The sequence below is a fragment of the Aethina tumida genome, chromosome 1, assembly GCF_024364675.1.
Source record: "Aethina tumida isolate Nest 87 chromosome 1, icAetTumi1.1, whole genome shotgun sequence".
In the NCBI taxonomy this organism is placed as follows: Eukaryota; Metazoa; Arthropoda; class Insecta; order Coleoptera; family Nitidulidae; genus Aethina; species Aethina tumida.
The window spans coordinates 63946628-63958845 of record NC_065435.1 but is presented as its reverse complement, the minus strand read 5'-3'; the positions used below and the strand labels follow the sequence as shown (position 1 = coordinate 63958845).

The 12218-nt window shown below is 27.6% G+C and overlaps 4 protein-coding genes across 5 annotated transcripts; 3 read left to right on the top strand and 1 right to left on the bottom strand.

Annotated features, from left to right (window-relative positions):
* Positions 1 to 87: 87 nt before the first annotated feature.
* LOC109595825 (reticulon-4-interacting protein 1, mitochondrial) lies at positions 88 to 4964 on the bottom strand. The gene is made up of 7 exons (XM_020011252.2): positions 4737 to 4964; positions 4446 to 4683; positions 4247 to 4392; positions 3618 to 3773; positions 1227 to 1516; positions 512 to 932; positions 88 to 454 (listed from the first exon to the last, which is right to left on the bottom strand). The coding sequence occupies exons 1-7, from the start codon at positions 4782 to 4784 to the stop codon at positions 254 to 256; spliced, it is 1500 nt and encodes a 499-aa protein (XP_019866811.2). The 5' UTR covers positions 4785 to 4964; the 3' UTR covers positions 88 to 253.
* LOC109595826 (elongin-C) lies at positions 3154 to 6927 on the top strand. Of its 2 annotated transcripts, none has more exons than XM_049961432.1 (3): positions 3154 to 3282; positions 5269 to 5489; positions 6364 to 6927. In XM_049961432.1, exons 1-3 carry the CDS (start codon positions 3253 to 3255, stop codon positions 6503 to 6505), a joined length of 393 nt encoding a protein of 130 aa, XP_049817389.1. In that variant the 5' UTR covers positions 3154 to 3252; the 3' UTR covers positions 6506 to 6927. The 2 variants fall into 2 exon arrangements, with proteins under 2 accessions (XP_049817389.1, XP_019866812.1); XM_020011253.2 differs by lacking the exon at positions 3154 to 3282 and adding an exon at positions 5039 to 5200.
* Positions 6928 to 7854: 927 nt separating this feature from the next.
* On the top strand, positions 7855 to 8985 carry LOC109595812 (exosome complex component MTR3). The gene is made up of 2 exons (XM_020011236.2): positions 7855 to 8123; positions 8180 to 8985. The coding sequence occupies exons 1-2, from the start codon at positions 7964 to 7966 to the stop codon at positions 8854 to 8856; spliced, it is 837 nt and encodes a 278-aa protein (XP_019866795.1). The 5' UTR covers positions 7855 to 7963; the 3' UTR covers positions 8857 to 8985.
* Positions 8986 to 9796: 811 nt separating this feature from the next.
* LOC109595814 (cytochrome b-c1 complex subunit 7) lies at positions 9797 to 10381 on the top strand. Its single transcript, XM_020011238.2, has 2 exons — positions 9797 to 9905; positions 9965 to 10381. The coding sequence occupies exon 2, from the start codon at positions 9979 to 9981 to the stop codon at positions 10309 to 10311; it is 333 nt and encodes a 110-aa protein (XP_019866797.1). The 5' UTR covers positions 9797 to 9905; positions 9965 to 9978; the 3' UTR covers positions 10312 to 10381.
* Positions 10382 to 12218: the final 1837 nt, after the last annotated feature.

Here is a 12218-nt window from a genome sequence, read left to right as displayed (position 1 = left end):
CTGTTTATTATAACAATTTATTTTATGTATACATAACTTTGGTTGTATAAATAAAACTATAAACAGTTGGCAGTAAAAAGGCACTAATTAATAACATAGATTTAATACACCAGTTTATATATAAAATCTGTTAACCAATATATTGACCAATATTGCTATTGTGACAAAACATTGAATAGCTTTTGTACCAGTTACAAATTCGTTAAAACAATTGTACATGTAACTACTAGGAATATTTACTAAAAACTCAATATTATCTGAAAGTTATTATGGTACTTCCAATAGATCTTGTTGATTGTACATGTGTAAGAGCAGATTCTATATCCTGAGGACTGTATACTTTATCAACCACAGTTTTCACTAAACCGGTTTCAACAAATTCTGAAAGTTGATCCAAAGAGGCGCTACAAAAGTGAGTTTCGTCAAAATAATTCAAATGTAATCCAAACGGTCTCTGAAACAAAAGTAATTATATTTTATACCAAGTTTACTTTTAATCAGTTCAGCTTACCAATAAATAGTATTTACACCGAACATACAAGCCAAATATCAATAACCCGAAATATCCCATGCTATCTGAACTATGTTTCGGGGGTGTAACCGAAATCACATCGCCGCCTTCTTTACAAAACGCTTTCAATTGATCATCGCTTAAAGATGTCTCGGTTGCCTTAACTATTACGTCGTATTTGTACTCTTTAAGTTCTAATTCTTTACACAGACTAATTTTATCTAAAGGAAATTCGCTTTCCGTTTGTGTACCATTCACCATGGAGGTTGGCGAATCAACCAGTATTACGTCCACGGCTCCTAAAGCTTTTGCGACGGGCAGGGCACGTTGATGGCACGTAGTAGTAACATGGGCCTTCCAATGTCTCAATAGTTGAATTAACACGCACCCTACTGGCGTACATCCTCCCAGGATAAAAACTCTGCAAAAAAAGACAATTTTAATGAATACAAAAAATAGAGAACTATATTTAGAAGATTTTAATTGCATGGGAAAAATTATATATGTAAGCATTTACAATTTTTTATTGTAACTTTGCCGAGTTGAGGAATTCTTAAATGAAAATAGAATGAACTGAAAAACTGAATGGAATTTTTTTTATCAGTCTTTCACTATCACCATCGTTTTATATGTTATCTAATTGGTAAATGAATTTTCATAGAAAAAGCCAAATTTAGTTTTGTATATAGTTAATCTTGCAATGAATAATACTTACTTTCTATGTTGAGCATTGCGCGCATTAATATTGGCCTGTTTGAGTACTGCAAGAGCCAAGCATCCTGCATATGGTAAACTAGAGGCTCCAGTGAAACCAATATTCTTAGGTTTTTTGGAAACTCTATAATTTGGCACCAAAACAGTTTGAGACATGACACCTTGTGACCAGAAAGGAACTACTGCCCATACTTCGTCACCTACCTCTAACTCATTAACTTGGCTACCTAAATCAGTCACTATTCCAGAACAATCTCTACCCAGAGTTACTGGAATATCGCATTTCGATTGCTGTGAATAATAAGGATAATTTAGATAAAATGTTGTTTTGAAATATGGGTAAAATTAGTATGGTCTTGTAAGCGAATATTTTCGATATAAGGTGACTACACTCATCACTTTAAGGTACTTCTAATGGGACCAATAGCTTCAACTAAACTGGATTGATATACACAGATGGTCAGAGAAATAGCACAAAATTTAAAATTAAACATTTTACAAGATATTTCATAAATGGGTTCAAAATTTTTGCCACACATTTTTAAAACGATGGAGATATTACCTTAAACACACAAATTAGAAATTGAAATCATTGATTAACTTAAATTAAAGAAACATTGAACTCCAGATATGATGTAAATAATAATTAACATGAAACATCAACATTTAAATATTGCTGATATCGCTAAAAACTTAAGATACTCATTTGAAAATACAATAAGAAAATGTCTGAACAAAGCAACTCCTTTTATAGACAGACAAATCAGAAGAATCACTAAACAAGATCGTTTCTTGTCTTCTAGGCAAATAAAAAATGAATTAATTAAGTCGAGTCAGTCGTTGAAACGTTGTGATTTGATGTTCTTTTTCTTTAAATGATATGGGACTAATTATTAGTAAAATGGACTGCTCCATGTATATAGATACCATGAGAGATATAATATATGTATTTTTATGTATGATAGTAATTTATGCCATTTCTCTGATCCCAATGTATATTAATAATTTGAAAATTAAAGATGCATTAAAACTATTAGAAAAATTGACACACATTTTTGCTGTCTTATAAAAACCATTAGGAGTGTTATGTTATCATTACATTTTTTTTAAATTTTATATAAAATAAAAAGTAAAATAGTATATATTTTTAAGAAATAACCATTAAAAACCTAAGTACTTCTTCGGTGTTCAAATTCCTTATTTTTTGTGAAAATTTATATAACAATATTAATAAAAACACACAAACACGCTTACAATACGTAAAATATTCTATAGGGTGTGACAGAATCACTGCTAAATATTGAAACCCTTAATACTTTTAAATATACTTAATATATTTTTATAATATACACACATGAATTAACGTTCGTACGTTCAAAAACTACTCAGTTTTTATTAGAATATTTATTTTATTCCTCTTGTACTCCAATATATTAACAAAATTTAAAAAAACTCAAAGGGTTATTAACAATATTGTTTAGTCAGTTTGATATTATTATTACTACTTAAACGTAAACGAATAATTTATTTTTTCTTGAAATGAAATTTTAAATATTAACAAATGTTAACAGAAAAAGGTTTGTCAAGTCTTTTATTCTACAACATCACATCACACGAAAATGAAATGGTGGATAGATTGCAATCATCTTCACATAATTTTTATAAACAATTAATGATTAATTTTATTTATATTTTTAATTATTTTAATTTTTAAATTTTAAAATATATTTTTAATTATTATTTTAGTGTAAAATAAGCTATCTCAACAGGTCGCTTCTTTGATTTGACATAAGTAACCGCCGCACACTACTACAAACATTCTAATTTTCAAAACCACACTAAATTGAAAATAAAAAAAGAATGTAAAATTAATTTTAGTATGTTGGTACTGATTGTTTGATTCTTTCCAGATTAGTGTGGAAGTGAAGAATTTATTTGAACAGATTGGAAACACAAGATTAGTAAGCTAATAAGTGTGTTTTGGGTTGATTCTTATTATATAAGTAAAGTTTTTGGTGATTGTAAATATGCAAGTACAAGAAGTTGAAGATAAACAGGTGATGAAATATTTATATTTATATATTGGTGAATGTGTGTATGTATGAATGGAGTATCTAAGTAGACAAGTGTCACCAGGCGATAGCTTATTTATTAGTGAGAAAATATTTGATATATTACGATGCAATTAAATGGATACAAGTAATTAGTCACATACAAGTTAATTAAACTATTTATATCAAATCACATAATCGTATGCATTTGAGAACAAAACAATAAAATAAATATTCTCCTGTCCATGTTTTTTAGAGATAATGGGGCACAAAAATTTTAAAATGTTATTTTTAACATGCCATATCTTAATTATTACCATTGAGAGTTCAACATAACTTACATTAAACAGTCGTCCTAAGATTCGTCTCAGGTGACGTCCGTACCCTGAACAAATTTGAGCATCTATGATATGCACGGAAGACGATTTAACTGTAATAAGTACTTCGTTGTCTTTGCATTCATAGGGCGATTTTGCATCTTCAACAACTTGAACATTCTAAAATTAAGAAACATGTAAAATATATGCTGTTATGGTTACTGGTTACAACTGGTTATAAAATATCAATGCACCTGGTGGAAGAAAATATATTGAAAACCTCCACATGTCTACATAATTTAGTTGTATAAATAACTTTCATCACTTTTCCATCCACAATTCTGTTATGTATACATGTTTGGTTTTTATTGATTTATTTTATTGTTATACAGTAGATAAAAGTGAGTTTTATAGTTCTAATCAGTAATAGTAGTGTATGATTCTACCATTATTTATTTTGATTACTTGTAAAGAATAGTGTTAAGTGATAGCTAAGAGACTTCCATAGAAAATATTGACTATACAACAAAATTAGATTAAAAAATTGTAAGAATTAATTTTTACTTGATTTGGAATGCTTTAGTTAAAGTTAAAAATTTGTTTCATGCCATAATTTTCAGTTTATCTAAAGTGTAATGAATGTCAAAAAATACCTCAGTTCCTTCATAATTACAGCATTGTACTGCCTGCATATATCGAAACTCAGTTTTTTTTTCTGACATCATCAACCCTATTGCAATACCTGCTATAGTGCCTAAAACTATTCCTGCACAGCAGAAACCAATTTCTCTTTTTGTCCCTGTAAATTCAGAAATAAAATGACAATTCACAACTTACATTATGTTCACTTACATTTTTGATTAAAGAGATTATGTAAAATGTGGCTGATACGTCTTGGATTTGTTACATAAATAATTAAGTTTTTAGCATCGTTTACTAATTTAATAATTAAAACAGAAATATTGTTAATCTGACATCTAATTGAATCGAATTTCGAGCTTTCTATCACTTTTGCTATAAAAGCCTTAATCGTTATTAACTGCTGATTAAAGAGATCCTTGCTTTTGTTGGCCACTATTTCAAGTTGTACCTAAAACATCCCGTTAAAAATTTCTGAAATTATAATATTTCATCTTTCATTACCTGCAAATTTTCAAATGAGCGGCTACTCCTGAATAATACCTCATCCATTATTAAACTTTTGATTTATATATAAGGTTTGTTACATAACTTTTGGATTTTATATGCATCTAAGAGAGCTCATATTGCTCAATTTCGACAATTCGATTAGTTGTATTCTAATTATAATTTTGATTAACGTAATGTCTAAATAAAATGCCAAAATGTCAAAATTCAATGTTTACAATTTTACGCCATTTGTGCATGGGTGTCAAGTGGGGAGGCTTTTAGGTTAACCCCGCACGAAGTTAGCTGCGGACACAAAATTTGGCGTTCAAGGTTTTGTTTTTAATCTGCTATCGGTTGCGTTATTTGGGGCCCGCAGTCCATATTCCTGTCCACAATCATTTGTTTCCAGTGGATTCCGCTTAGTTTTATTGTAATTTTTCAAGCGTTTACCGCTCGAAAATCGTTATATTATGAATACAGTATGAGCCTACTAAGCGACGGTGCTTCTTGTATATACTAACAAATTTGTGATCGTCATTTTTTTTAGGTGAAAATGACCGATATATCCGAAGATAAAGCCCCAGAGAGAGTGTATGGAGGCTGCGAAGGTCCGGATGCTATGTATGTTAAGTTAATTTCGTCTGACGGGCACGAATTTATTGTTAAAAGGGAGCATGCATTGACCTCAGGAACAATAAAAGCTATGTTGAGTGGACCAGGTCAGTTTGCCGAGAATGAAGCAAACGAAGTTAACTTTAGAGAAATTCCGTAAGTATTTTTTTAATACATTTAAAATTATAATTTGATGCATTAAAAAAAATATATTAACTTGCCTACGTGTAATCCTAGTTTTTCTAAAATTGTTCAATACATTTGCAGCCTGCTTTAAAGAAAGTGATTCCATAAAGCCATTTAATAAAATTTAAATCAAGATTATAGATGTGAGTCATATGTTCTTAATATTTTATTGATTGGTGGGTTATACCCAAATTAATTTTCGTTTATATTTTACAGATCGTGTTAATATTTATATATTTTATGAACTTTTTATTTTCTAACACACATTACTTTTCAGGATAATCTATAAACTCGATATTCAGTATATGAAGATTTTATGAATTTTAATGGTTTTATATTCCTTGTATTAAATGAACTTAAATTTTGCATGCACAATAACTCCTTATATTGGTGATTTGGAAGGTGAGATTAGTTTTTAATATGGTGGTATTTATTTTTGTTAAAAGAATACTTTATATGAAATGCGTCCAGTGTTATTCTTTGTACATCTAGGCAAAACATTATTTAATACTCCAAACAAGTTTCTATATGAGAATTACATCAGTTATACAATTTTTAAAGAATCACAATACCATAAACAAATTCTAAAACATGGCATGTATACTTACTAATACTCACAATATTATACTTATTTAATAAAGTTGTTGAGTTTTTATAAGTCTTCCACAATTGTGAGAGTTCATATTCATTAAATAAACATTATATGTTGAAATATGATTCAACTTTGTTAAAGCACATGAAACATACTAACTGACTCACTGTAGGTAACCAGGAACCTATCCCAAGGAACACAATAACATTAACAGTCTTATTAACATACTAATTGCTGAAATTTTTGTTGCAGGTCACATGTGCTGCAAAAAGTTTGCATGTACTTTACTTACAAAGTGCGTTATACGAATAGTTCCACTGAGATTCCAGAGTTCCCAATTGCTCCTGAAATTGCTTTAGAGTTATTGATGGCGGCCAATTTCCTAGATTGTTAATTATTATTAGATGCATAGCACCAGCAGAGATATATTCATTAACCAGACTTTTTAAGAGACAAGTTTATTTATGTTCTGTGATCATATTTATATATGCTAGAAATGTTTAATGCTATCACATCTTAGTTGGTGTAAATACTTCTAATAATTATTTGCCTGTGTATATTAATGTGTGAAATATAAAGAGACATTTCTGTCATAAACTTTAAATCTTTTATTATTAATTAAATTAGAATTAATTCCCGATGTGTTTAGATTAATCAATATAGTGTGTATTAAGTGAGAAAGTCTTAGGCATACCACAATAATGGTCTAACATAGACAAGCCTTTTATTGTGGTAATGGGTGCGGCTTTTTCAAATGGATCGTTAATTTCAGAATGCATTAGTAACATGTAAAATAAACGTTTATATTGAGATCATCATTATATGTTTTGTTCATCATATATTATCACATGACTTCTGAATTATATATTTTTTAATTTTTACACTTTATAATCCTGAATTTCATGATTTATTTAATCTCGTTTTATTGATGTTAATGTAGCTGGTTTAAAAAGGAAGAAAAAAAGGGCAACCAATACATTCAATATATAAAAAAGAGCATCAAGCACTTTACAGAATACCCAAGCACTAATCACAGATAAAGCAAATAATCTTTTGATAAGGGGTCACTGGCGAAATTTTTTTATATTTAATTTAAAAATTCTATAATTAAGAATGTTTGTATATGCAGTTTTGTTTATCTGTTCCTTCATTTCAACAACAAAAAATTGAAACTAGGAAAACGCATACAAGTTTATTTGATTATAACAAGCATATTTGTAAAGTAATTAGACGAACACGTTACCTTTTAAAAAACACGCTACAATTCTACCAGAGTACAATATTTCAACTATTCTTACTATTATTTGATGGAATATTAAAAAATGTGTGAATCAGTAAGAACATATTTTATTTGTCTAAATAAAGATACATTATATAACATAAATATTTTCATTTACGTGTATTGTATATTTTTCTTATAAACATTTGTTTTAAAGTTAGCAACATAAAATCTATATGGTATGTTTAAAATTAATACGTGTAGATTTTTTTACACTCAATAAAATGTTAAAGGTTCATTAAAGAAACACAATTCTGTTATTAGTTAATATTATTTTCTTAAATTAATTCTCAGACACTTGTATGAGTAGATTTTTTAGACAATTTTGATTTAATATATTAAATATTCTACCTTGAAGTAAGTAGTTTTATTTTGCTACACATTTCCAGAGTTTCTATATTCATAAAACTTAATTTATTCCATTATTAAATTTGGATATTTTTTACATTTCAAATTATGTATATTTTCTGCGATTTAAATTCTTCTTTATAAGTCATAACCTCAAAAATGGTTTCATAACCTAAAAGTATATAAACACATTGTGTTTACTTGTAGACCGTTTCTCAAAACAAAATGCCTGTCGATCACAGACGAATTAATGGTCCTGAGGACACTGTTCCATATCATTTGTTTAGCAAATTAAACATACAATCGCTGTCTTCAAAATTCGCCGACGTTTATAAAAATGGTAAACGAAAGGATGATAGAAAATCAAATGAACATAGGAAAATGTGTAAGTACAAACTTACTTATTTCTTAAATAATTATTATGTTTGTAACGTATTGCAGTTACTGATGTGGGAGTTGTTTCCCAAGCAAAAGGATCAGCTTATGTAGAACAGGGTGAAACTAAAGTTATTGTTGCTGTGTATGATCCCAGAGAAATTCCCAACAGAACAGAATATAGTTTAATTGGAGAAATATATTGCGAATTCAAATATGCCACATTTAGCTGTCAAAAAAGGAGATTACATCAGTTAGATGCTGAAGAAAAACATTACAGCACAATATTAAAACAAGCTCTCGAATCAACAGTTTGTCGATGTGAGTTTCCCAATTTTCAAGTGGATGTTTACGCTTTAGTTCTGCATAATGATGGATCTGCTCTAAGTGCAGCAATCACAGCTGCCGGTATGGCTATGGCAAATGGTGGAGTTCCTATGTATGATATAATTACTTCTGCTACTTTGGGTGTTCAGAACAATGTTAAATTACTAGATGTTAGTTTGGAAGAAGAGAAATTATGTGCTACTAACATCTCCAAAGAGTATACAAATGGTACTGTTACTTTGTCATATGTAAATTCACATGAACAAGTTTCCCAGATATTTGTCAATGGACACTTGTCTTTGGAAGATGTTACTGAAAGTGTTCAAATGTTGACACAAGCTTGTAAGGATATTGTTCCATTAGTACAAAAGAAATTAGTTAAAAGTGTTTATAATAAAATTCAAGAAGAACAATAGAATTATTTTAGAGAATTTCTTTATATTAAAAACTTTTAAGAATTTTATTTTTTTATTTAGTTTTATCAATTAGAAGCTATACATGTCAAAAACAAATAGTTAACCAATTACAAATCTGTTTGAAAAGTTTTTATTTATATTGTATTTTCAAAATGTGTATTGTATTGTTTTCAGTGCTAGCTACTCAGATGTGGCAGATGAGGTAGTGTCCCACTTATGAAAATGATTTTGATATGACTTTAATTTTAAAAAATACATTGTTTATGTTTTTATCCTTTAAAATGGAATATAAATTAATATTTAATCAAAGATAGAAGGATAATAGTTATGTTGTAAAACTGACAATTAAACAAGCAATACCAGTTTTACATTAAATTTCAGTGAATATTTTGTGCGCAAATTCTCCAGAGGCACTTTTAAATGTGCGTCTTCGCGCCAATTATTTTCTTAAATATATCTTGAATTTGGTTCCAACATTCACACCTGCGCTTTAACGTCGAGCTATTATTTGGTTTCCAGATACTAAATGTGTCTTCTGTTGTGTAAATATTGACTCATAAAATTGATTTGTTGTGGAAATATCAAATTTTTTAATAATATGTACTGATGTTTATTTTTCATTAGGTTTCGAAACCTACAATAATAAATATACTGTATACAAATGAACAATAAAATTTGAGCCTATATCAATTTTGATATTCATATTGAAGTATCTCATTTTTATTTTGAAATATGGACATAATCTATGATTAGAATGATAATTAAACCTTACAATATAATAATATAATAAGTCAATATTCAGTTTACTAGCAATAACGTAATATTGGTATAATTTTGAAATTAAATATGTGATGGTATTTATTCTATATTTATCGCTCTATGAGCTATGTTCATTCAGTGTGGTGTATCTATCTATGGTGTTGTGGTTCATTGGACACACTGAGTACCAACATTATTTGTGGTTGGTAACAATTTACCCAGAGAAGTTAGGTATTAATCATTACCACCATCGCCAATTTTAGTTACTTAACCAATTGCCCCGTTCTAAGGTATGTTGATAAATTCTTACATAATTTGTATTTTATTTAATTATTCTAAAATAAAATAGGTTACTGAGGTAAAATGGCTGTAAGCTTCGTACAAAAACGTTTCATGAGCAGCGCCCTTCAAAGATGGGCTTACAACTTGTCGGGATTTAACAAATACGGACTCATGAGAGACGACCTCTTGTACGAAGATGCCGATGTTAAAGAAGCCCTGAGAAGACTGCCACAAAATGAAGTTGATGCCCGCAACTACCGTATCTTAAGAGCCACACAACTGTCCATCCAAAAAGACATTCTGCCCAAAGAACAATGGACAAAATTGGAGGATGATAAGTTATACCTTACCCCATTAGTTAATGAAGTTATTAAAGAAAGGGAAGAACGTGAAGAATGGAACAAGAACTACTAAATTTATTTAAAATGGTAGTATAAAAATTGTTGTAAATTGTATTTAAATAAATGTATTTAATAGTGTTGGACTTTGCTATTTTTTTTTCTAGAAAATCCCAAATATAATTAATAAACGCAATTGCAAATTAGACCTTACAATAAACACTTTGTATTTTTAATAATTATTATTTTTAGTTTCAAGCCAACTAAGAAATAACATAAATTGTCATAAAGTGGCAAAGAGACTAAATAAATAAAGTAATATATAAATATAAAAAATTAAAAATATACTAAATTAATTAAAATTATTTTATTTAAGCATAACAAAAAATTGATCAACTTTTGGATTTAGAAGTTTGTTAAATCTTTTTTTTTAACTTAAAAGAATTTATATAATAAACAGCTTAGCCTTGTACTTTAATTTAATAATTAATTAATAATATGTAATAATTATTACTGTACAGATAAATATGAACTGTAAATATTTAATTCGTACTTCTGTTAGATTTTAGAATATATTACAAATTTATTAGAAAACGATAAAAAATATTTTTGACAGATTTCCTGTGGTATTTGCACTCAAATTTAATTTGAATTTTGAGTTAATATGATGAATAAAGAAGGGCTTATTATTAATAATAATAAAATAACATTATTTTGAGAAACAAATTGGAATAGGTTTTGATGGATTATTCATTATAAAAAGAAAGAGAATATTTAAAAACATTTTTAGAGATTTTTTAATTATCTCACAAATTAAATTCAATTCAAAATGGACGTGAATATTTATTAAATTATTCTTTACCTTACACATAGTAATAATAATAATAGGGAGTAATTGCGAAATAATTTAATTAATTTGTTATAATATGTTTATTATAACAAATAAAAAAAAGAGGAAAACTTAAATACATTCATAAAATATATATTTTATTTTACATTCAATTGTGGCGAAATTACTATTATTTATTTTTTCAATTTTAAATTATAAAGTTATTAAATAAAGGTGCAATAAATTATAAGAAAAAGGAGATAACATTGGCATATTTTATTTTACATTAAAATTGTTGTTTTTTAGTTTTAATTAAATTCGAATTAAAATGTTTTATTTAAAATTTGTCGTGTAGAATAGAACCACATGATTTTTATTATATTTAAACATTATAAAAGATTAATTTTAATTTTTAATTATTATATTAATGTTTAAATAATTATTTAATATATAAAATAAAATATTTTAAGGGAAAAATTATATTTCAGTTGGAAATAGTCGCTATGCGTATGTAATTACATAAAGTCTAGCGTTGACCAATCGGGTGACACACACCCCGTCCCATCATGAATCAGTTCAGTCTGTTATCGACCCGTTTATTGAATACATGCATAGATCAGTCGAGTGGTGGTGCGTCCTTGCTACCCTAAATTCATTCGATGGTGCTATTCGTGTTATTATGTGGTTAAGTAGTGTTGTGGATATACTAGTGATTATCAAGGTACGTTTCTTTTTTTACAAATCAATTGTTGATTTTCTGAATATTTAAATTATTTTTTTTAAACTTAAAATCAATGTTCAAATATTATACGACATTTACATATAATAACATTTCGTACATTAATTATAACAAATTAATTTTATGTTTCTGTTTACTATTTTACTAAATATAAATTTTTAAATTAAATATAAATTTTGTTTTTTAATCAAATATCTTTTCTAACATCAATATTAAAATTATTTAAAAAATCCATAAATATATTTATGGAATATTATTCGCTTTTATTGACTGTTCTTTTTTTTGCAACGGTCATGTGTATCACTTGAAACGGTTTAAAATTTGAGACTATTCATTCAAAATATAAATTTAGATAACAAATTTTTAATTTTAAAATCATTATTAAAGTCTAATTGTATAGTAATATTTATGATTT